The sequence below is a fragment of the Candoia aspera genome, chromosome 2, assembly GCF_035149785.1.
Source record: "Candoia aspera isolate rCanAsp1 chromosome 2, rCanAsp1.hap2, whole genome shotgun sequence".
Taxonomy (NCBI): domain Eukaryota; kingdom Metazoa; phylum Chordata; class Lepidosauria; order Squamata; family Boidae; genus Candoia; species Candoia aspera.
This window is the reverse complement of record NC_086154.1, coordinates 197,827,411-197,852,253: the sequence shown is the minus strand read 5'-3', so window position 1 is coordinate 197,852,253 and position 24,843 is coordinate 197,827,411. Positions and strand designations below refer to the sequence as shown.

The window sequence follows — 24,843 nt, the reverse complement described above, 5'->3', positions numbered from 1 at the left end:
TTGTTGACAGAACATATGTGAAGTGATTTTAAGTTTGAGGACTTGGTGAAAAATGTTATAGAAATACTTTGTTATCTTGATGCTGAGATAATGAGCATCAGCAAGGTAATTTTGTTTTGCTTTTTGAAGTGGGGCATACAGAGTGAAACCCAGTATGTCCCAGTTAAAAAAGCAAAACAAAATCCTTCAACATCTGTGTTTAAATGTTTATGTTTCATCAGGATACTACTACATCTGTTGCAAGCCAGTGGAACGATAAATAGCTTTCCTTCAGTTTGAAGTTCAAATACCTTAATCTGCTTTCAGTACTGCTGCTATCAACACTATAATGTGTGAGAACGTGATACCTGCTTATTTTCTAGAGCTTAGGTTTCTGAGATGGTCTGATAATAAGGGTAAAGTGGACCAGTAGGTATCATTACTTTTTCCACAACAAGATGCAACTTTGTGCATCTTGCTAATCTCAGAATGATAGTCAATCTTTATACCCAGCCCAATGAGCAGCATGAGGGAAAGGAAAGGAAAGGAAAGGAAAGGAAAGGAAAAGGAAAAGGAAAAGGAAAAGGGAAAGGGAAGGAAAGGAAAGGAAAGGAAAGGAAAGGAAAGGAAAAGGGAAAGGGAAAGGAAAGGAAAGGAAAGGAAAAGGGAAAGGAAAAGAAAGGAAAAGGGAAAGGGAAAGGGAAAGGGAAAGGGAAAGGGAAAGGAAAGGAAAGGAAAGGAAAGGAAAGGAAAGGTTTGCAGCTCACACGTTATTACATTTTACATGCCAATCTGTTTGTTATACTAATATGGACAGAATAACTGTAAAGTTGTAGATCCATCTGTTCCTTGCTTAGAAATATAGAACAGCATTTTTAGTATAATAGGTCATTACAAGGGGCTTAGTAAGAAAGCTCCAAGTAATAAAGAGAGATGGATTTTTTGGTATATTATTTAAGCAATGTGCAATTGTTTTATTTGTGTGTTTTTGTTATTGTGAACCATACAGAGTTATTAAAATATGGTGGGATATAAATGCTACATTAATTCAAAGTATGACAGCTTCAACCTTTACAGATATCTGTTAATCAGAAAATTATAACAACAGTGAGGTATAAATATGAGGAGTCACCTATTAATTTTAATGTAAAGCAAGCTCTATTTTTCTAACGATTCATTTGATATATTCCTATCAACATTCCTAGAACATTTGCCAAGAACATTTCTCATAAGAAATTATATTGACTGTATTTCTAGTTTACAGTAATTTGCTTATAATCAGAATAAAAAAAATCAAAGTAAAATTAAAGAAGAATGTACAAGGTGTCAGTTATCCATAACTTACTTAAATTAGATTTTGTGGAAAACTTTAAGATATTCTGTAAAATGTAGATCAACCAAGATTACCTGCTTACTAACTAATTTTCCTCTAGCAATATATTCAATATGTAACAAAATTATCAAAAAGCAATAACCATAAAATAAATGACCAACTACTCATATATTGCCAAAAAACTTTTATTGTGAGGCTGTTCCTCTCACATTTATATGATCAAATAACATAAAGGTGTCTTAGCATTATTCTTGTGAATAAGAAATAATAATGCAGCCTACTTTACACCCAAGTTTTTAATATTTCCAATGCACCAATATATCTTCCTCAATCACCACTGCCAGCATATAATTATCATAAGCAGATACATCATGTTGGCATATCAATTTAGAGAAATAAGATGCAAATCAGGATTTTTTAAAGTTGATATAATCAAATACTGTGATATAATTGTTACCGTCACTAGAATTCCAGTGATAATATATCCTTGTTATATGCACATCTATTTGTTTCACTACAATAAAAGAAGCATAATTCTTTTTATCCAAGAGGCAGTATTTTTTTAAAAAAAGTTTTATTGTGAAGCATGATTCTTTTTATCCGAGTGGCAGTATTTTTTAAAAAAAGTTTTATTGTGAGGAAGGCTATAATTGAAAAACAAAAAGCAAAAATTATAAACCATTAACATGAGGTATGCAGAAAGTTAATAATAAGAGTTGAGCCAAATAATGTATGTGAAAAGATACATTTCACCAAAAAAAATTCTTGCTCAACAACATATCTCAATAGTGAGCTTTTAGGGTAGAAACTACTGTCAAACCCTTCTTCATTCTAAGAAAGGGCCATTGCTTAGAAGTAAGATAATTACAAACTGCCATATTGTATTGGGTTTGACATACAATCACCACAGCATTCATTCATATGCTATTCTATAAATAATGGTGGCACACTATTCTTAAAACAGAATAATACCACCTTCATTCTCTTCTCACGTGAAACAGAATCTTAACGAGCAGATGACAATCAGTTCTAGTAACTGTAGATGTTATCCAGATAAACATCCCCTGGCATTAAGTTTCAAATTAAAAATGCAAAGGCTTGAATCGTATATGATTGACTAACTAGATTAGCTTACCTTTGGCTCCATTGAAATGAAGTTGTGAATACCTCTACTTGAGAGAACTGACCTTTTAATTGTTTTACTATGGTGAAAATGGTAATAATCCTTCAATGCTCCAATCTGTAGAGAGAAAAAAGGTTTTGGGGTAAGGGGTGGGGAGAAAAGAGAGAGACAGTTTATGAAAAGCAAATTACCTCTTTTTCAAAAGGTCTATAAATTATGCAGTTTCTAGCTGTGCTGAAATGTTACTTGAACCTCAGTACTCATCTTTCAGAAAGAAAGATACAATATGAAATGGTTGAACTGCCCTTGAGGCAGTAACTGTATAACTGAAGATAATAACTGAACTGCTTATTCTGTCTGTATCCACCTTTTTAATGTTTAATTTATATGCAATATTTTATGTAACTCTGTACCAATCAAGATTCACATTATCTTTTCAAAAGGACATATTTAAAAACCCACTAATATAGTATTAAAAGCATTCTGCTCAAGGATATTTACCGTAAAATGTAGCTCACTCAGTAATTTAAAAGGGAGAGACAAGGAATTAGGCAGCAGATATTTTTCCTAGGACTTTGCTTATTCCATGTAACTGTGTTTTTTTCCTGTTGAATCATCAATCTTTACTACAAATGACACAGAGTTTGAAAAGAGTTAGCAGTTTACCTACTACCTGACAACATTCTCCTAAGCTAAGCCATTTTATAAGAGATTTTACTGGAAAAACAGCTAAAAAGAAGAGCTAGGGGGTTGTACCAACATCAATATTGATTTCATAATTACCTACCAAATACCACAGATTTCATTTCTATCCCTTACATAAGAGTAAAATTTCCACAAATTATGATGATTCATAATAAGCAAGTAAGCAAAAAGGGGATATATGAATTTACTGAAAAAACATTCCACTGAGTCAGGTTTGTGACTCAGTGACCTTAGGGGACCTATATGTAGGACCATGGCTTGCCGCTAACCTTTTCCAATACCTATTTCAATATTTCATGAAGGTCACCGATCTAAGTCCTAACCAGGCCTGTTGTTTTTAAGCCTTACATTAAAAAAAGAAATCCTGAATGATTCAGTTCGATATTATTGAATATGCAGATCTTCTATGTCCCTTATTATTTGTTCATTCCATAGAATAAGGAATATTTGTTGTCTAGAATGAAATACTGTATGTATATTGCTCGGTCTTGCTTAACAGTGAAAGAGCAAATACTCTGTATCTATTTTCATGTGGATCAGAAGTAAAATAACTGAAAACAGTGCAGCTGAAATTATATAATCAGGCTTTGAGGGGAAAAAAATCAAGTTTTTTTCATTATTTTAGGTTCATGCTAAAATATACTGTATGTCAAACAAGCCTATAGCGTTCATGGTAATTGATATAACAGGCTACAACAATAATCCTTTTTCCATAGAACACTTTATAATAATATCAATAAATTATCAATTAACATTTTATTTCAACACTGTTCTTTGCCTGTCACTCCAAATGCCTAGTCAGAATAAATGCAATGTTTCCCTTTTAGTAACCTCAAAATTAAATTTAAAGAAACAATTTACCTAGACAAATCACCCAATACAATGAATGAGAAGCATTTCTTTATTTTTACTTCTATTTATATTATTTTTTACTGTATTTTACTCTTTGTATTTATCGTGATGGTTTTAATCGATTGTTGTAAACCGCCCAGAGTCCTCCGACGGGAGGAGATGGGCAGGGATAAATTAGATAGATAGATAGATAGATAGATAGATAGATAGATAGATAGATAGATAGATAGATAGATAAATAAAATTTATTTATTAAAGCTGTATACTGCCACAGTCTCCACCTGCAATAGCCACAAGTCCAGAAAAACTCCTAATTAGTGGACCAACTTCCTTGGGGCAGTGCCACCCTTCAGGAGTTCCAGCCAGAGTTCACAGACAACTGCAATGAACAAAATGTAATTCCATCTTGTTTGGATTCAACTTTAGACTGTTTCATCCTATCCACATGCTGACAGCCTCTAGCCACTGGAACAGGATTTTGACAAAATCTCCTTGTGGACTTTGTGTGGGGAAGGGATTGCAGTACGAAGCAGAGAGCATCATCAGCATATTGATGGTGTCACATCCTGAACTTCTGGATGACCTCCCATAGCAACTTCATGCTGAACAGTACGGGGGAAGGAAATTACCCGTGTAGCATACTACAAGGGAGTGACCACTGAGCCAAACTGCTCAACTTCCACTGACTGGAACTGCCTATTGAGGTAGGAACAGAATCATAGTTGCTGGCACCAGTCCCCAACCCCCACAGACAGTGCCTAAGAATACCATGCTTAATGGTATAAAGAGCAACCAGGAGATCTAAAAGTCCCACCTCCATCAAGATCCAAACGAAGTTCATCTGCCACAGCAACTAAGGTCACATCCATCCTATACTCAGGCCTGAAAAGGGGCCAGATAATCTATTTACTTAGATTATCAGAGTGTGCTCTGAAGATCACCATGTGTTCAACTACCTTCCCCCCAAAGGAAAGATTGGAATAAATAGTTATTCCTTAAGAAGGGAATGCCCAAAGCTACTTTCAAGGCTGCTGGCATCACCCCTTCCCACAGAGAGGCATTAACCACTTCCTGGATCCAGCAAGTCACCTTTCCCTCCCACACATAAGAGCTAGGAAGGGCATGGTCTAATCTTGCAAGTGGCAGGGGTCATACCAGAGAGAACCAATATTCTTCCTCAGAGTCTACAGGCCATAATGAGTCCAGATGATACAGGTAGGATGCCCCAATCACCACATCAGACTCTGCCCAACAGGAGTCACACCTTTGGCAAATCTAAGTGTCTTTGTTAGCAAAACACTGGTCACAGCAGCCAAAGTGAGTGATCATCCTGCCCATTCTTCTAAACAAGGCTGCTACCCACAACATACTAACACAATAAGTGAGGAAAGGTAATGACATTGTAGGCTGAGATCTGAATTTGTACACATTTACTTTTGATCTTTCACCACCAGTGCTTTAGGCATCATTTCTGGTGTTTCAGCTCCCATAGCTCCTCAGAGAACCAAGGTGTGCCTCAGGATTAGGACACAGAGGGGGATCACTTAGGAGCACATTCATTTAGAGTCTGTGCTAATCAAGCAATTGGTGAAATAGCCTCTGAATTCATTGGGAAAGTCCTCAAGTGCTTCCAGAAACCATCTGAATTCATCAGGTACCTGAGGTAGACCCTCCTAACAGATCCTACTCTGCAGAGGTCTTTATGGCAGTTAATCTTAATTAGACAAGAAAGAGATCCAACCATGACAATGGAGAAGATCTAATATCCCCATATCCCCACATCAGATAATCATGCAATTGATCTGAGCATGTGTCAGACCTGATAACACTTGAAGCAAGTCCATGATTGCCACTGGCTGTCTTGGACCCAGACCCATGGCACGGAGACTGAAGTCAACCAATACCCTAAGGCAGTGTTTTTCAACCTCAGCAACTTTAAGATGTGTGGACAACTCCCAGAATTTCCCAATCAGCATGCCAGTAGATCAGAAAAATACCCAGTTTATCCATAAGCCCAACTTAACACATTGGTTCTCACACCCCACCATCTCAAGAAGACTGTCCCTTGTCACAAATAAGTTGTCCAATAAGATCATACCACTATCCCATTACTGAGCCCAAGATTGCTGCAGACTCAAAATCCAGAAAGGTAAATGTCCAAGAGTATCACCACTCTCAGCCATATCTCAGTAATAGATGCCAGGTCCATCAGCCTATCCAGAACCAAGTCATAGATTAGCATGATCTTATTACAAATGGACCCCGCGTTTACTAGCAGCAACTTAAGCCCAAAGTCATGAATGATTCAACCATCAGGACCCAAGATTGAGGTTATCAAGCTGGAAGTAGACATCCAGAATACATTTTGATCTTCCTTCCTCTGAAATGGCCCAGCACCCCCTACCAGATACCTGGGATACTTGATCATAACTAGGATAATGCTGCCTATGCCCTCCAAAGTGTGGTCCCATATTAAACCTTCCTAACTAACCACCAACCAACCAAAACCACATAGCATTAAGAACCACAAACACTAAATGCACATAGTAACTCAATCACAACAATATACAACTCATACCAACAATTTCATTTAACCCATAGCACCCAAAACAAACTCTCACAAATGATTCAACCCCCAACTATCACTTACTACTCACGCCCAAGAGTACCAGCCATTCTATCTGGACTCTGCCAGGCTGGCATCTACAGCAACAATCCCCCACCTACCCAATCTTAGCACATACTACTATGCTTAACACCTCTTCCCAACTTACCATATCCTGATCAATCAAAACCTTCTCCATCAGGAAACCAGCTCTGATCAGCCCCCTGATGAAGTCAGGACCCCTAACCACTCTTTTACTGAGAGAGGGCTTGCTAACTCCCTTTGACATATAGGAATTATGTGGTTCATTTCATTGTATCAACTACCATGGAAGTAAATTACAAAGTCCTCTTACAGCTTGTTCTGAGTTTAAGTCTGTTCATGTGCCTATCAGTAAGAGAAATTTAATAAAGCATAGAGAATAGCAATTTCAGTCTATACCAGATATAACACTATCATATGATTGATTTGCAAAGAAAGAACCCTATGCAAGAATAAAAAAATTCAACTTATTTCTACAACTTTAACTTGCTGAAGAAATTGATGTACTTAACTTGAATGGACAGAGTAATAACTAATCTTCAATAAATATTATTTAAGATATAATTCTTCAGCAAAGGATCGTTACCTTGTCGTGGTGCTGGAGCTTGAGCACCTCAATGATGCCATGAGCTAAACCGTGAAGGGCCACCCAAGACGGGAAGGTCATGACAGAGAGGTCAGACTAAATGCGATCCCTGGGGAAGGTAATGGCAACCCACCTCAGTATTCTTGCCGTGAAAACTAAATGGATCAGTACAACCAGAGATATGTCGGTATACCATCGGAAGATGAGACCCCCAGGTCGGAAGATGGTCAAAATGCTACTGGGGAGAAACAGAGGATGAGCTCAACTAGCCCCAGACGTGATGACGCAGCTAGCTCAAAGCCGAAAGGACGCCTAGCGGCCAACGGTGCTGGTGGTGAACGGCGAATCCGATGTTCTAAGGATCAACACACCATTGGAACCTGGAATGTAAGATCTATGAGCCAGGGCAAATTGGATGTGGTTATTGGTGAGATGTCAAGATTAAAGATAGACATTCTGGGCGTCAGTGAACTGAAATGGACTGGAATGGGCCACTTCACATCAAATGACCACCAGATCTACTACTGTGGACAAGAGGACCACAGAAGAAATGGAGTAGCCTTCATAATTAATAGTAAAGTGGCTAAAGCAGTGCTTGGATACAACCCAAAAAACGACAGAATGATCTCAATTCAAATTCAGGGCAAGCCATCTAACATCACAGTGATCCAAATATACGCCCCAACCACAAATGCTGAAGAAGCTGAAGTAGAGCAGTTCTATGAGGATCTGCAGCACCTACTGGACAACACGCCTAAAAGAGATGTTATTTTCATCACAGGAGACTGGAATGCTAAGGTGGGCAGTCAAATGACACCTCGAATTACAGGTAAGTATGGCCTGGGAGAACAAAACGAAGCAGGACACAGGCTGATAGAATTTTGCCAAGACAATTCACTCTGCATAACAAACACTCTTTTCCAACAACCTAAGAGACGGCTTTATACATGGACTTCACCAGATGGACAACACCGAAATCAGATTGATTACATCCTTTGCAGCCAAAGGTGGCGGACATCTGTACAGTCGGTAAAAACAAGGCCTGGAGCTGACTGTAGTTCAGATCACGAACTTCTTCTTGCACAATTTAGGATCAGACTAAAGAGATTAGGGAAGACCCACAGATCAGCTAGATATGAGCTCACTAATATTCCTAAGGAATATGCAGTGGAGGTGAAGAATAGATTTAAAGGACTGGACTTAGTAGATAGGGTCCCGGAAGAACTCTGGACAGAAGTTGGCAGCATTGTTCAGGAGGCGGCAACAAAATACATCCCAAAGAAAGAGAAAACCAAGAAGGCAAAATGGCTGTCTGCTGAGACACTAGAAGTATCCCAAGAAAGAAGGAAAGCAAAAGGCAACAGTGATAGGGGGAGATATGCCCAATTAAATGCAAAATTCCAGAGGTTAGCCAGAAGAGATAAGGAATTATTTTTAAACAAGCAATGCGCGGAAGTGGAAGAAGACAATAGAATAGGAAGGTCAAGAGACCTCTTCCAGAAAATTAGAAACATTGGAGGTAAATTCCAGGCAAAAATGTGTATGATCAAAAACAAAGATGGCAAGGACCTAACAGAAGAAGAAGAGATCAAGAAAAGGTGGCAAGAATATACAGAAGACCTGTATAGGAAGGATAACAATATCGGGGATAGCTTTGACAGTGTGGTCGGTGAGCTAGAGCCAGACATCCTGAAGAGTGAAGTTGAGTGGGCCTTAAGAAGCATTGCTAATAACAAGGCAACAGGAGACGACAGCATCCCAGCTGAACTGTTCAAAATCTTGCAAGATGATGCTGTCAAGGTAATGCATGCTATATGCCAGCAAATTTGTAAAACACAAGAATGGCCATCAGACTGGAAAAAATCAACTTATATCCCCATACCAAAAAAGGGAAACACTAAAGAATGTTCAAACTATCGAACAGTGGCACTCATTTCACATGCCAGTAAGGTAATGCTCAAGATCCTGCAAGGTAGACTTCAGCAGTTCATGGAGCGAGAATTGCCAGATGTACAAGCTGGGTTTAGAAAAGGCAGAGGAACTAGAGACCAAATTGCCAATATCCGCTGGATAATGGAAAAAGCCGGGGAGTTTCAGAAAAACATCTATTTCTGTTTTATTGACTATTCTAAAGCCTTTGACTGTGTGGACCATAACAAATTGTGGCAAGTTCTTAGTGGTATGGGGATACCAAGTCATCTTGTATGCCTCCTGAAGAATCTGTATAACGACCAAGTAGCAACAGTAAGAACAGACCACGGAACAACAGACTGGTTTAAGATTGGGAAAGGAGTACGGCAGGGCTGTATACTCTCACCCTACCTATTCAACTTGTATGCAGAACACATCATGCGACAAGCTGGGCTTGAGGAATCCAAGGCTGGAGTTAAAATCTCTGGAAGAAACATTAACAATCTCAGATATGCAGATGATACCACTTTGATGGCTGAAAGTGAAGAGGAACTGAGGAGCCTTATGATGAAGGTGAAAGAAGAAAGTGCAAAAGCTGGTTTGCAGCTAAACCTCAAAAAAACCAAGATTATGGCAACCAACTTGATTGATAACTGGCAAATAGAGGGAGAAAATGTAGAAGCAGTGAAAGACTTTGTATTCCTAGGTGCAAAGATTACTGCAGATGCTGACTGCAGTCAGGAAATCAGAAGACACTTAATCCTTGGAAGAAGAGCAATGACAAATCTCGATAAAATAGTTAAGAGCAGAGACATCACACTGACAACAAAGGCCGGCATAGTTAAAGCAATGGTGTTCCCAGTAGTAACATATGGCTGCGAGAGCTGGACCATAAGGAAGGCTGAGCGAAGGAAGATAGATGCTTTTGAACTGTGGTGTTGGAGGAAAATTCTGAGAGTGCCTTGGACTGCAAGAAGATCCAACCAGTCCATCCTCCAGGAAATAAAGCCAGACTGCTCACTTGAGGGAATGATATTAAAGGCAAAACTGAAATACTTTGGCCACATAATGAGAAGACAGGACACCCTGGAGAAGATGCTGATGCTAGGGAGAGTGGAAGGCAAAAGGAAGAGGGGCCGACCAAAGGCAAGGTGGATGGATGATATTCTAGAGGTGACAGACTTGTCCCTGGGGGAGCTGGGGGTGTTGACGACCGACAGGAAGCTCTGGCGTGGGCTGGTCCATGAAGTCACGAAGAGTCGGAAGCGACTGAACGAATAAACAACAACAAGATATAATTATTAACTGCAGCAAGGGGACAACTTTTTAGCAAATTGTCATGACCCTCTATTCTCCTACCTTAGCAAGGCTTGGATAAAAAAACATTGTCTTCAATGGAATTAAGGATAATGGAAAACCATATTCTACTCGGGATGATAGGCTGATTGAAAAATATACAGAAGTATGGATTATCCCTTTTGTCCACAGTTGGACCACCTTTCCAATTTCCCCTTTTGCTGTAATTTTCTTCTTAGTGTAGCTGCCAATTCTGAAGAGACCCTAGTTTTTGCAGAGTGAGGAGATAATTCAAATTCCTGGTAGGTCTCTTCAACCTAGTACCTCAAGTCCTTTATATTATGATAGAGCAATTACCAAGTCATTAATTTGAGCGGAAATAGTGGAAAATGGTTAATGATAAAACTGAATATGGATGGTATGAAGCCATCTTTATTTGAATTTTATAGTAATGATAACTGCAGAGTTACTTCAAGTGGTAAAGAGCTTTATTGGAGTAAGTTGTAGGAAGTAATGTTGAGATTTCAAAATCCCACTACACTTGACATTTTCTAAATAAAACCTAAACTGCTAGACAAAACTGAAACTGTGGAATTGGCAAAAAATTATACTGGCCAAAAATCTGTCCTCCCATTGTTCAAATAGAACAATCTTCCCATTGTCTTTATTGTTTGTTTCAGATTACCACTGAATAGCAATTTCCTAATTTTGAGTGTGCAGGATATGTTAACAAGAACCATTGATTTAGTCCTCTAGCTTTGCTATCCCTCATTTTGAACATCCCCAACTGGTGAGAAACAGCTACCAGTCCCAATATGCAGGAGAAACAGCTTGATTTTCTTTTTCATGTGCAGCAAACCAGAAGGATGCAGGCATATTTGCCAACTCCACAAGTCCAATGAACAGTGGTTCAGTGCAAGATCCTCACTCTAGATACCCAAAGTGTGACTCTTTCAAAACCATACATCCCTGCTAGCCTGCTTTCAAAAAAGCACTCTTTCCCCCCAGCTCTTTCCATTGGTGGGGTGGGGGTGTAATATGAAGAATGATGATGAAGATTTCTAGGAAGCAGAAGAGAGATGGCATGCCCATACTAGTGGCCAATTGACATGAGACTGATCCTGTCCCCCACAAATCAGCTGATTGTGCTGCTGATGGCATGGGTAGCAAAACATGTCAGATTTGATGCACCTTGGGACTGCTGCTGGTTGCTCTTGGCTTAAGGGGAAAACAAGAGTACAGTAAGGACAACTTCTGTTTCGTGCATGGGCTGAGGATGAGATGAGGAGATGTCATGGAACACAGCAGAACAAAGATCTTGCCAGGGGATGGAGCATGGTTAGCGGGGAAAGCCCAAAGCCAGTCATACCCAAGCCAAAACACACATTATCTTTTAACAGAGTAGGAGATAAATGAGACTAGTGTGCCATAATATTATGGAAAGATTTCAGCTTATGTAAGGCTGTGTGTGTTTGCCTGAGTCAGTCTTGTCTTCAGGAGACTGCCAGGATAAGTGTCATGAGTAAGGATGGCGAGCAGGGGGCTCCCATCCAGACTGTCAAGCGCATGTGTAGCACTGAGGAATTGTTCAGCCATTCAAAGAGGCACAGATCAGGACCGCCTTAACCCTTGGGGGTTATATGTCTGGGTTTTTCCCACGCTTCTTCAGTTTGTTAGGATTCCTGTTAAGTACTAATAATAAATATTAGAGACCAGTTCCTTGTCTCAGTGTGTTTCCTGGTTGTTAGGACAGTAAGTCTCTGCAGTTTTCTTGGCAACATTTTCAGAAGTGGTTTGCCATTGCCTTCTTCCTAGGGCTAAGAGTGAGTGACTGGCCCAAGGTCACCCAGCTGGCTTCATGCCTAGAACTCATAGGATCCTAGTTTCTAGCTTGGTGCCTCTAACCACTATACCAGACTTGAAGGTCTGAAACACTACTTTCTTTGGACTTCTGCCCATTTTGTTTATGACATCAGACAAAGTTAAGGTAGTTGGATTGGGTAGTGATTTTTCATTCAGTCAAAATTTATGGGGCTTTGTACCTTGTGATGTTTATTTGTTTGATCAAAAGTGGATTATTCTGTAAAAATTTTGGCTTACAACTCAGTGCTTAGCCTCCTCATAATATCAGTGTTCTATATGATGGCAGGTTTCTTTGTTGTTCAATTTATTTTTTACAGTCCATGTCTGTATTATCATCATTTTATTGGAACTGGTGTAGGCCTTTGGAAACAGTACTTGATGGAAAAGAAACTGACATAAATATTTTAAAACACATGCTAATCATCTAGTGCTTCATTTCTAAGTCTTTTCTTCCTGAGAGGAGAGTCTGGACCTTAGCCTCTAAGTTCTCACCAAAAAAGCAAACCCTAAGCAAATTCCACATATAATATATATGCCCATTGCAATTAATCCAGTCAGGTTCATCTCCCAAACATCCTCAATGGTGATTAGCTGTTTGATCAAATATAGGGGCTTCTGTTGCTTTTTGCACATGTTCTGTTGACTCTACAACACTAGAGTCTAATTACAGGGAACACCAGCAGAAAGTTCAGAAGGACCCAGCTGCTTCTGTGCCATACATGGCAATGGCATTTTTCTGGAACCAATCAGAACCATGGAAATCCTCTTTTATTATATCTATAAATTAGGCATTTATTCTCACTTCCCCTTGCCTGCCTTGGATTTTAACTTTTTCTTGTGCAGAATAGCCCAACTGCTGATCTTAGTTTGAGAGAAAACAGGAGAGCAGTTTGTGATTATGGGTGGGTGGATACACTCAGCAGCAGCTGCCACTAATAAAACCCTCTGCTGTATATTATGTGTTTTCTTTATTAAGCCAGATATCTTGAGAAAAGTACAGCTGAGTTGTGGGCTTGTGTATCTCTACAAACTAAGTTTGTTTATCAGTGTAAAGACTTGGGCAGTGAATTTAGTCCAGAACAGAGAAGGAAAAAAGAGAACAAGGGACTAGGAATACAGTAGAAAGCCAACAAAATACAGTATTTCTACGTTGTGTATATGTTTACATGTGTGTACAAGAAATGAATGGAAAAGGGAGGAGGGAGAAAATATTTTTAATTTTCATGCCTGTTTTACATTAAAACATATAGGCTGAAAATTCTAAAAAGATCATTCTGCTTGCTTTAAACAAAAATAAATGAACATTATTGCTTAAATTAAGGGAAATAACACTGTTTGTATTAAATTTGAAGAAAAGTAATTTGTTTTACTTTGCCCTTTGTCTGACAATAGATTGTTACTGCAGAGTAGAAAAATGTGAGCTTAAAGGATTACATCTGATCTTTTCTATGCTCTGGGCTCCTGCTGTGGTGCAGACAAATTCAGGTTCAAGGCAGTGTTATTGTTTTGTAGGCCAGACCCCATAAATACCCCTTTGCTTTGCATTCACGAGGGTCCTTAACTTGCCTCAGAAGATTGTTCTTTCTGTTCTCTGGACTCCTGCTGTGGAACAGACAAATGTATGTGCAAAACAATGTCATGCTGTTGTTTTATGAGTGAGACATCACCATCCAAAAAAAAACACCTCACCAACCTCAAAATAAAACAAAACCCTACTGTTGCTTTTCAGTTCTAATGTTAAACCCTTCACTTTGCCTGTTAAAAAGCTATTTCCCTTAAATCCTGTAATAGCTGGTAGAGCAGGGAAATCTACATTTAATGAGTTTGTATAGCATTCATAAGGAGTCTGAAATTATTTATTTTATTTCCCGCCTTTATTATTTTTATAAGTAACTCAAGGTGGCAAACATACCTAATACTCCTTCCTCCTCCTATTTTTCCCCACAACAGCAACGTTGTGAGGTGGGTTGGGCTGAGAGAGAATGACTGGCCAAGGTCACCCAGCCGGCTTTCATGCCTAAGGTGGCATTAGAACTCTCAGTCTCCTGGTTTCTAGCCTATTGCCTTAACCACTAGACCAAGCTGTCTCTCCCTCAGAACGCTTGGCAATATGTTGTCGTAGTGGATGAATGTGTAATCTCGTAAGTGCTCATGTGTGATGCTACCAAAGATTGCCAAATTGTGATAACATAGATTGTAATAATGTAGCTCCACCTATGAAGACTGCTTATAATACCCCTGGCCCACAGTCCCAGTTGTCAGCAACCACCATTGTCTAAGGAATAAGGAATAGCAGACATATGAGACCTACTTCATGATAAAGATCTATAGGAGTTGACTATACAGCAAGGATCTTTGCTAATTACATTGATACAACATGAAAATCATAGGATATTTTAACAGATGGCAAAATATTTGAGAACATAGTACTAAAGCATTCCTGATTTCTGAGCTTTCGGCTCACTGATGCTTTCTCCATAGATGCTACTATGAGAGCTACTCAAGATACTACAGTCAAAATACCTCCCATGAAACCTTAATACCAGCCTTCTGCTGAATATCTTGCAGATATGCATACACATATACATGGTCACATAGTTTGAGGAATGAGAGTTCAGTACCTTAAAAACACTACCAGCAGCACAATACCTAGAGAAATATGAACATCTTTACCTACTCAGGTTGCCTTGAATTTTCTTCAAAACTAAGTAGAAAATTGAGTCTCACAACTGAAGCAGCTTGATAGTACTCAAAATAAACAACAAATAAAAATGTAGATGATCCTCATTTTCTATAAGATTTGCAGAGTTAGAAGGGAGGGAAAGAACTCTTTGCTTTTACATTTCATGTCACATGAATATGGGAAAGTAGAAAAGAAGTTTGAGTTAGGAAACCAGGATAGGAGATTGTTAACATGACAACATGCAATACTCTCATTGGCTACAACAGGGTATTAGTCCATTAGCCTTAATGAGTGCCTGCTTAATGGCATCCATTAAGATGTGTTGCTTGACAGGCTCCCAAATGGTGTAGCTCTGGGTGTTTGCGGCCATGGGGTGGGGAGGTACAGTGGTTAAATGACAAATATACACGATGATGTAATCACACAAATGCCATAACTTATGGAGTTGCATCAGAAGGCAAGACAAATATATAATTGCAGCATTTATGTGATACCTGTTGGAAAATGTATGTGGGTAATTTCCAATATACTTTGCACCCAGCATATTCCCTGTCAAGCCCTGTATAAAGGTCAGAGTAAACACTCACACCACTCAGCACAGCTAGCAAAAAATATATGGCTTGAAATTTATTTATTAAATATCAGCAAACAACAAAACAGTTAACTGTCAAAATGGAAAAGGAAGGCAGAGAGAGTCCCAGATGAAGTGGCCTTTGGTTTTTCTAACTTTAATCCTTTTATGTATGTAACAGCAGCTGAATAGAGGCGATCCTTCCTCTATTCTGCACCATGAAGGAAACAATTTACCAGATAGGGATGATGTATCTGACAATACCATGGGTGTCATAATTTTGGCATCATTGCAGTTTGCTGCAGATGCCACAGGGGCAGCTAACACCGCTTTACAGTAGGGGGAACATGGATAGACTTCAGTCACAGAGTGTTGAATGTAAGAACAGCACTGGCCTTACATTACAATACAGTATTCTTGACTTAAAACTCAGTAGAAACAAAACTACTAGGAAGACTACTAGTCTAGATAAATGCATGCCTAAACATGGTCTTAATTACCATTCTTCATTTTAATACCTCAGTCTTGGAAATAATTTAACTTTTGAGAAACATAGATATTGAATCTTAGATAACTACTCCCTTTGCTGATTTGTGGAATATTATAGTGGTATTAATGTAATGTTCCTCAATTAAGTTGCTCTCCAATGTGCAATGTATAAGGAAAGTCTTAGTTTAAAGACCCAAATATATGTCTGGCACAAAAAACATTGTTTACAGGAAATGGGGGAAGCCACAGGACTTAAGGGTACATCAATATACTGTAATTTTCATGGCTGCATTCCAAACCATACTACTGTTGCAATGTTTTTGTGAATTTAAGTTTAGGTGACAAGACAGTTTGGATGACAAAACTTTAATGAACCTCTTCAAAAGGTTGCAGTTTTAAAGTATACATTCCCTAAAACTGATTTTTCGGTTTCCCTAAAACAGATTGTGGCAAGTAGGATCCAGTTTGTACAGAGTTTAACCAATGCTTCTAATGCCAAACTGAGTACAGAAAGCCATAGTGAGTAATACTTAAAGAAAACAAATTAAACCACACCTTTTAGAAATCCTAAATATTAAACCCAAGTTGTGTATCATTACGGTCATTCCTAGAGAAGTTCCCTTATCCTGCCCCCCAAACAGGAGCTAGAATGTCATGCCTCAACCTCAATCAATTCTTCAGTGGAATCTATCTATTTATCTATTCATTCCAGGTTGTCTTGTCTTGACAGAACCAGGGCCTGAAGGAGAAACTAGAAAGGATGTGAAAAGTGAAGGCCAAAGTAGTGGTGGTAGGAGCACTCAGGGCTGTGACTCCTAAGCTAGGAGAGTGGCTCCAGCAGATCCCAGGAACAACATCAGAGCTCTCTGTTCAGAATAGCACAATGCTAGGAACAGCTAAGATACTGTGCAGAACCCTAAACTCCCAGTCCTCTGGTAGAGGACCCGACATTTGAGGAAGACACATACTGTACCACCATAGCGGTGAGAAGGGAATTTTTATGTATGTATGTATGTATGTATGTATGTATGTATGTATGCATGCATGCAAATTGCTAAGGGAACTACAGCCAGTCATTATAGACTACTGTTTTCCATCCTGGCATCCTCCACATGTATTAGGACTGCAGTTCCCACGTTGGCCGGGGAATTCTGAATGCTGTAGTTCCATCATATCTGGAAGGTGCCAGACTGGGGAACTGCTTTGTATAATGTGATCACAGATCAACGTAGCTCAGCATTATCTATACTGAGGGATATGCAAACTCTGCAGAAGTTCCTGAACATTACTTATCAGCATGCTTATAGTGAAAGATGCTAGCAATTTTGATTCAGCAGTATTTGGGAACCACAGGTTGGTTACTCCTGATCTATAATGACTAGCAGCAGTTCTGGATAGTTTCAGGCAAGAGATTTTTTCCTAGCCCTTCCTGAAAATGTCAGACATTAAACTGAGTCATAGTTCAATAGTAGTTAACATTTAAAAATATAAAATTAACTTACTCTTTTTCTTTGAGAGAAGTCTAAGAAAGGAATACCTTAAGTTAGTATTACACTGGTTATACTCCATTGAATACTTGTGATACCAATGAGCATAAGTAAATTAATCTGCTAACTCTCTTTTAAAGTTGTTCTGTGTAAGCTTATCTGGAACTCTATCCCATAAAATAAAAGAGGCCGATTCTCAATAAACATGAACAGGTTAGTAAGTAAATGAAAAAGCCACCAACCAGTCACTGATTTGATTTAGAGTGCATGGTGATCCCCAATTAAATTCTTCTTTTTGTAGGATACATACAATCTCAAGCAATCACAGGTAAGATAGCATGACTGCTCTTAATACAGGAATATAAATATAGACACACGGAGAGCAAGTAAAGTCTAAGCCTGTTTTGCCTACCAAAAATGCAAGATGTTTACCTACCTCTTGATACTGTTGCATTCAGTGAACAAGTTATCAAGCTCAGCACACAAAGAATACATCTTTCTGTTAGGAAGTTATTTCAGATCTTGCTGACCAATTGGTATGCAGTGTTAAATCATAGTTTAGTATTAAATGAATGAGCATTAGACTCTTCAGTTTTACCCTCCCCTCTCATTTTCTGTCTCAGCTACATACAGGAGAATATTGGAAGGATTCACCCCTTTTAAACTTACTAGAGTTCCATATTACATTCATTACATTATGGTTAAAGAGCAAACCAGGATCATGTTTGAAAAAAAATTAAAGGCAATTATCTCATTTTTTTAAAGCTAACCAGAATCCATTTGCATTACAGGGAATTCTTATCCATTTAAAAATAGAAAGAAAAACTTCAGTCAAGTCTTATGGTATCAGAAGAGAAGAAAGGACTATTCAAGCTCATATCTAATGTTTATCACTATATCCCCTAAAAAGCCCATTTTGGAGGACTACTTTTGGACTTTTGAAAAGTTTATCTAACATACAATCATAATACTTTCATCCATATTCTGTAAAAACCTCCACATTTCTGTAAATGTACATGTTTTCTTGTACATATATCATAAGACATATGTGGGATATAACATTCAATCTTATGTAAAACTCTGTGGGTGTGGGTGTGGGTGTATGTGTATCAAGCACTGTTCTTGAAAGGAATTGAATATATGAAAAGCAATTATAGGAAAGATTGTAGTTTTATTTAAATTTCTCGCTTGTAGGCTTAGAAACTTAAAGTAAACCTTAATATCAGAAGAACATAACACAGATTCTGGAAAGAAAGCTTTCAAAAGATAGAAAGATGGCAGTCTTCCATTTGTTATGAACTGTTCATGCTGTATTGGTCCCATAGAATAAAAATAACAAATTATTACAATGCTAACTTTTCCAGGATATGTTTTATTTGTTTAGCAGTATGAAAAAATTCAATTTATAAAGAGACTTTAATTTGGCAAAAGTAAGTAACCCTGACAAGAGAGAAAAATGGCTGCAGACTTTTTTTTGTAAATGATTGTAGTATATCAACGTGTTCGATTAGGTATAAAAAAGTCACAGCATGTCATGTACTAAAAGGACACAATGCTAATTTATATGGAATATCTAAGTACAGTACAGCTCATAGAGAAAAGTGATTATTAACAAGAACTTGTTATCTATGAAGGAGAAATCCTAACAATGTAATTGTTCTCTTTCTGGCCTCTCATTTTGTTCTAAAAGTAAATGAGTCAAAGTATATCCTTGGGAGTATTTGCTGTTCTGTGGAATACAAAGAATCTTGGGTTAATAGGCCATGGAACAATTCTATAATCTTCTATCCATTTCACAATATTTTATGTTTTAAAAATACTATCAGTCTCTTAGACCATTTACTACAATACTGGACTTCAATCAATTTTATTCAGTATATAACTGAGTGTTTGCTATGTGGTCATTATTTCTAATTTAAAGAACTGTTGTCTGAATTGTTGGAAATTATTACTTTATCTTTAGAAAAGACAGTGATGAGGTGAATGAAAAAATCACAATAAAACAAAACAATCAACAGGCATTCCAGATGTCCAAAACAATAGTATTCTCTAGAAATACTTTTCATTAATACCAGAAATATGCAGTGCTGTTATATATATGAACTCTCAGTATACAAATTCATTGAATTGCTTGAACAACTAATTCAAGATATATGATTGGAATATATTATTGTAGCCTAAATAAGACACAGTAATTAATTAGAACAGAAAAAGTCCTTTCACCTAAGTGCAAATCATTATGTAAATTAAATTTTCTATCAGATTGCTGTGATTGGTTATGAGGGAAGATGAATAAGGAATATAAACATTTGTTGCAGTCACACTCACACACACAAACATAGAGCTGTAAATGTTAAAATGCAGGTGTTATTTCCGGCCAAGGTGAATATGCATGCTTTGTCTAAGTTTTGCTGACTAAGGAGCAAAAGTCAACCTAAAAAGAACTGTAAATCATTTCCTTTTCAGTATCTTTTGAACAGCGCACAATTTTCAGTAGCAGAAGCTGATTGTATGATGTAAATAATTTCACAATACCCATGCATTAGCATAATATTTCTATGGAAGATGAATGAAGCTTTTCATTTTCAATTCTATTATAAACTATATTTGAAAGATTTATTATACATGTACAGGATATGTGAGCTGAATTGATGATAAAGATAAGAACTGAATATTGTTACTGTCCTTTGATCTACAGAACTTGGTAGAGAAGGAAACATGATGGCTCAGTTGTATTTTGTGAATTCAGATAACTTCAAATAAAGATCTGTAGTTTTTGCCATAAACTTTGCTTCACACCATAGACAGCTGCCATGAAATATATGATATGTTAACATAGGAATTATGCTAGAAATGAAATGCTGTAATTGCTTTCCCTCTTATCTTGGAGGAAGACATAGTAGCAGAGGGGTTTCTAAGAGCCCCTCCTGCAGGTGTTTTTGTACTCAGAGTTCAGATCTGTATGGGTTTAGTATTTTTTTACTTACTAGTTTTGGATCTAGCAAATCCAGGTGTTTGTTAACATCTGTGGATTCTACAAATTCCAGGTGTTTCTAAATTAGCTAAATATCATTCAGACCAGATCAGTGTCAACTTATTTAATTCATCTGAACTAAAGCCAAATTTAAATCTCTCAGATGCACCTGCATTAGACAGACTTAATCCACTCGTTTACATAGAATTAAAATAGTACAATATCACTGAATTAAGTTTAAGTGCTTTTCCAAAACACTTCAAAATACAACTGTGCAACATTCACTAATAAATATTCATCAAAATATTTCCCGTCAACTCAGAACATATTTTTTTCATAGCTTTCCTTTCACATCAACCACCTTTCCTATGATTTCAACATGTTCTTTAACAGGACATATTCTCCCAGCTCTCTAAGGTAAAGGTAAAGGTTTCCCTTGACATTAAGTCCAGTCATGTCCAACTCTAGGGGGCGGTGCTCATCTCCGTTTCAAAGCCAAAGAGTCGACATTTATCCATAGACACTTCCTCCGTGGTCATGTGGCCGGCATGACTAAACGGAACGCCGTTACCTGCCCACCGAAGCGGTACCTATTAATCTACTCACATTCGCATGTTTTCGAACTGCTAGGTTGGCAGGAGCTGCGACTAGCAACAGGAGCTCACCCCGTCATGCGGATTCGAACTGCCGACCTTCCAATCAGCAAGCTCAGTAGCTCAGCAGTTTAACCCACAGAGCCACCGCGTCCCAGCTCTCTAACCTTGTCTTAATGAGAAGTAAATAAGCTAACATTAACAATCGGCATAAGAAACCATGTTGTAACAAAAATAGGTAACTAACAGTAGGATATAAATTCATGGACAATGAAGCTATCAAGATCTATTATTTATTATGGTTAATTGTCTTCAAGTTTTTTTAAAATGCTTCTAAACACTGGAGGTCTGTTGCACTGATGCTATGTTTGGTGGTTTCTTGGATGTTTCCAGTTGGCCACTACAGGATACAGAATGTTTTATTTTATTTATTTTCTATCCCACTTTTATTATTTTTTTTAATAACTCAAGGCAGTGAACATACCTAATACTCCTTCCTCCTCCTATTTTCCCCACAAAAACAACCCTGTGAGGTGAGTTGGGTTGAGAGAGAGGGACTGGCGCAAGGTCAACCAGCTGGCTTTCATGCCTTAGACGGGACTAGAACTCTCAGTCTCCTGGTTTTTAGCCCAGCACCTTAACCACTAGACCAAACTCTACAACTTTCCTCTTTCTTCTCCTTACTTTTCTATCAGATAAGTTCCTATTCTGCAATTTATGAAAGGAAAGAAGGATGGATTGAATCTATCAGCTGCCCAAATGTTCAGCATCAGCTCTAGCAAAAGAGAGCAATGTAAGAGTTCCCCTTTCTCTTGCAAGGAAAAAAGCAGAATCAGCCTTCACAGGCTTTCCTTGCTACTTCATGTTTTCTGTTTACCTGAAATGAAGTTTAGTTCTTCAACCTTCCCTCCCCCATGTATCAGTCTTAACATGGGAAAATACATGAAAGCATTAACCTTTTTTATGGGTGTCCTCTTATATTCAGGGTTGTCTTCCTTTTGGAAAGGGCCAACCTTAGCAGTAAAAAGCTCTGTCTTGGCCCTTATGAGCAATACTACAAATTAATCCCTGTCTCCTCCCTTTCTCTGTTACACTGGCAAAGGCCCAGGCAAAATCTTGGCCCTTGCATGAGGAGGGACACACACCAGCTGCTTGTTGAAAACTTGGTTCCTATTTGCTGAGCTTAAAGTTCACTGTGAAAAGAGTAAGGGAAGACTTCAAGACACAGGGAGGAGCCAAGTCAATATGGCTGGGGATGATAGGCATTTTATTCCAATACATCATGAGGACTTGAGGTTGGGGGATATCCAGGACAGACTAAGGTTTTGACTTGCTGTTTACTAACTGTTGATATTTTCCCAAACCTTTTGTCTTCTTGATGACTATGCCACAATTCTAATTGGGGTGGGGTGGGGTGGGGGACAAATACCAGAACAGATATACCAAATTCCTGCCTTTCTACTCAAGGAAGAGAGCCTCAGCTCCAGGGGTGGGCAGGATTGCAAACACAACAAGGAAATCCTTCTGGCTGAAATGCCTATCATCTTTTGCGATCAAGAAAACCACACAAACTATGCCATGGCTAATTGGTCTCCCACTTACATATTTCCAGCTCACAAAGTATCTGCAAAACCTAATGTTTCTTTGATAAAGTGGCATGAGGTGAAAATTAAGAGAAAGGTATATAAGATATGTTTAATGAAGAAAAAAACGGGATGCTAGGAATCACAGAATTCAAATGGAGACTGAGCTCAAGGGACTGGGCCCACATCATCTGGACCTAGCAATTAGGAAGTAATGAGTACTTCTGAACATGCACAAACGAGGTCCACCACCGCCATGGGGCTTCCAAGTCAACAACAGTGTCTAGTACTTTTCTTGGTCAAAGAAATAAGTACCCGAAGTAGCAGGTTTCTGCCTTTTCAGCTTCCCAGGAAGTTTGGAAACGTCTCCCTTTCACCCTCTTGCAAGCCCCCACTGGCCTAAATATGCTCTCCCCTCCCCCAGTTTAAGGTCTCACCAGCAATCACCAACAGGTTCTTGCTCGGCTGCCTGAAAGCTCCTCAAGCAGCGCCCGAGCCATTCCCCCGCTCCCCTCGCGAGCTCGGAAGCATCAAAACTATGCCATCGCCCCAGGAACGCTGCTTTCGTCCAGCCGCTCTCTCTTTCTCTCACTTGAGCATTTGAAACCGGCTTGCTTTCGCCCTCCCACTCCCAATTCCTAGGCACACAACCTAGTTACCGATCCGATTCCAGGTCTCGGCCCGAGACGGAGGAACTTGGGAGGATGAGACCTGGTCAGACTTCTACCTGCCCTTCGCGCTCCCTGTTTCCATAAGCTCCGCGACCGCCTGCCGGAGATGACAGGGAGGGAGGGGAGAAGGGCGCCCACCTCCTCCCTTTCCCGCGCCTGCCGCAGCACCAGCACTTGCAGCTGTGTGCCCGCCCGCCCGGCCTCTCGCCCCTCACCCGCGAAAGCTGCAAGGCGAAGTGGTCGAGAAAGCGCGTGGCCTTCCGCCGGAGGAGGGTTACCTGTCCTATATTGATGTAGCCGTACTTGCTAGCTATCCGGTTGGCTTCTTGGAGCCCGCCACTTATCCTCACAGCCCAGTGGTTGGTGTACAAGCGAGTCCGGCAGGCGGGCAATAAGAAACCCATCAACAGAAGGAGCAGACACAGAAAATCTCCTCCGCTTCGGACACCTCCGCAGCAGCAGCTGCTCTTCCAGATCATCTTCTCGTCGCCTTTTTCCCCCCCCTCAAAACACAAAAACAAGCAGCAGGAATCTCCGCCGGATTTTCAACAGAAACTTTCTCCCTCTTCCTTTCCTCCAGTACTTCTTCCAAGGCTCCCCGCTCTCCTCCGGGTACTTCTACCAGCAGCGGCAGCCACAAGACTTCCCAAAAGTTACCTCAAGAAGGAAGCCAGAAAGAGCCCGGAATAGCGCATCGAACCTCCTGAGGCGCTGAAGTGACCGCGGCTTGAAAGGCAAATCCTTCCTCCCAGTCTCCCAAATCGCTTCTAGGCGTCGAAAAGTTACGGATTAGTCTCCCCCCACCTCACACTTTCTTCAGTTCCAGTCTCTTCCCTTGCGCCATGGAGAATCTGGAAGGAGAAGCGGGTATCCTTTCCGTCTTCCTCTGGGCTTCCCTCTCTCCTTCAAGCTTGATTTCTCCTCTCCCTTTCTCCCCCCTCCCTCTTCGCTCTGCTTTCCTCACTTGTCCAGAGCAGAAACAGCAGCAGCAGAAGCAGCAGGCAGTGTGAGTCTTGGCAGTCCAGCGCTTGAGTTCAGTCAGCCTCGGTAACCTCCCTCTCCCCTCCTTTTTCTGTAAGCGGGGAACGCGAGTAGAAATGGCAGCGGCAGCGGCAGCGATCCCTCTGCACAGAAGAGATTCCAGCGGTCTCTCGGAGCGTGCTTGGTCCTAGCGCTTCCCGATTCCAATTCTTTGGGGCAGATGTCAGCAAATCGAATGGAGAGAAAGAGGGAGGGAAGTTAGCCCATCACCTAATCCAGGGGGTACGGCTGCCTTGTCCGGAGCAGGGGGGCATCAGCCAAGGACCTACAGGAGAATCTTTCTGAAGACCTTGGATTACAGGAGAAAAACGGTACCAGAACCATCCCATCAGCTGTAGCATTTACTGCCTTTAGTGGGACTCACTGAGGATCACACAGTGGTCACTTTTAGATGACATAAATATTCTTAGTGGTGAACTATATGTGTGTGAGAGAGAGAGGGGGAGAGGGAGAGGG

General features: G+C 39.6%; 1 protein-coding gene across 3 annotated transcripts in view; it reads right to left on the bottom strand.

Annotated features, from left to right (window-relative positions):
* Nucleotides 1-24,470, bottom strand: part of PCSK5 (proprotein convertase subtilisin/kexin type 5) — a 236,536-nt gene extending 212,066 nt beyond the window's left edge. The window contains exons 1-2 of one of the 3 annotated variants that reach the window (XM_063295159.1): nt 23,625-24,470; nt 2,448-2,552 (exon numbers count right to left, since the gene is read on the bottom strand). In XM_063295159.1, the coding sequence (XP_063151229.1) occupies nt 2,448-2,552; nt 23,625-23,825 (306 nt within the window). In that variant the 5' untranslated portion in view covers nt 23,826-24,470. The remainder of the gene's footprint in view (nt 1-2,447; nt 2,553-23,624) is intronic. The other 2 variants (XM_063295158.1, XM_063295160.1) reach the window with 2 other exon arrangements.
* Between the last annotated feature and the right edge of the window lie 373 nt (nt 24,471-24,843).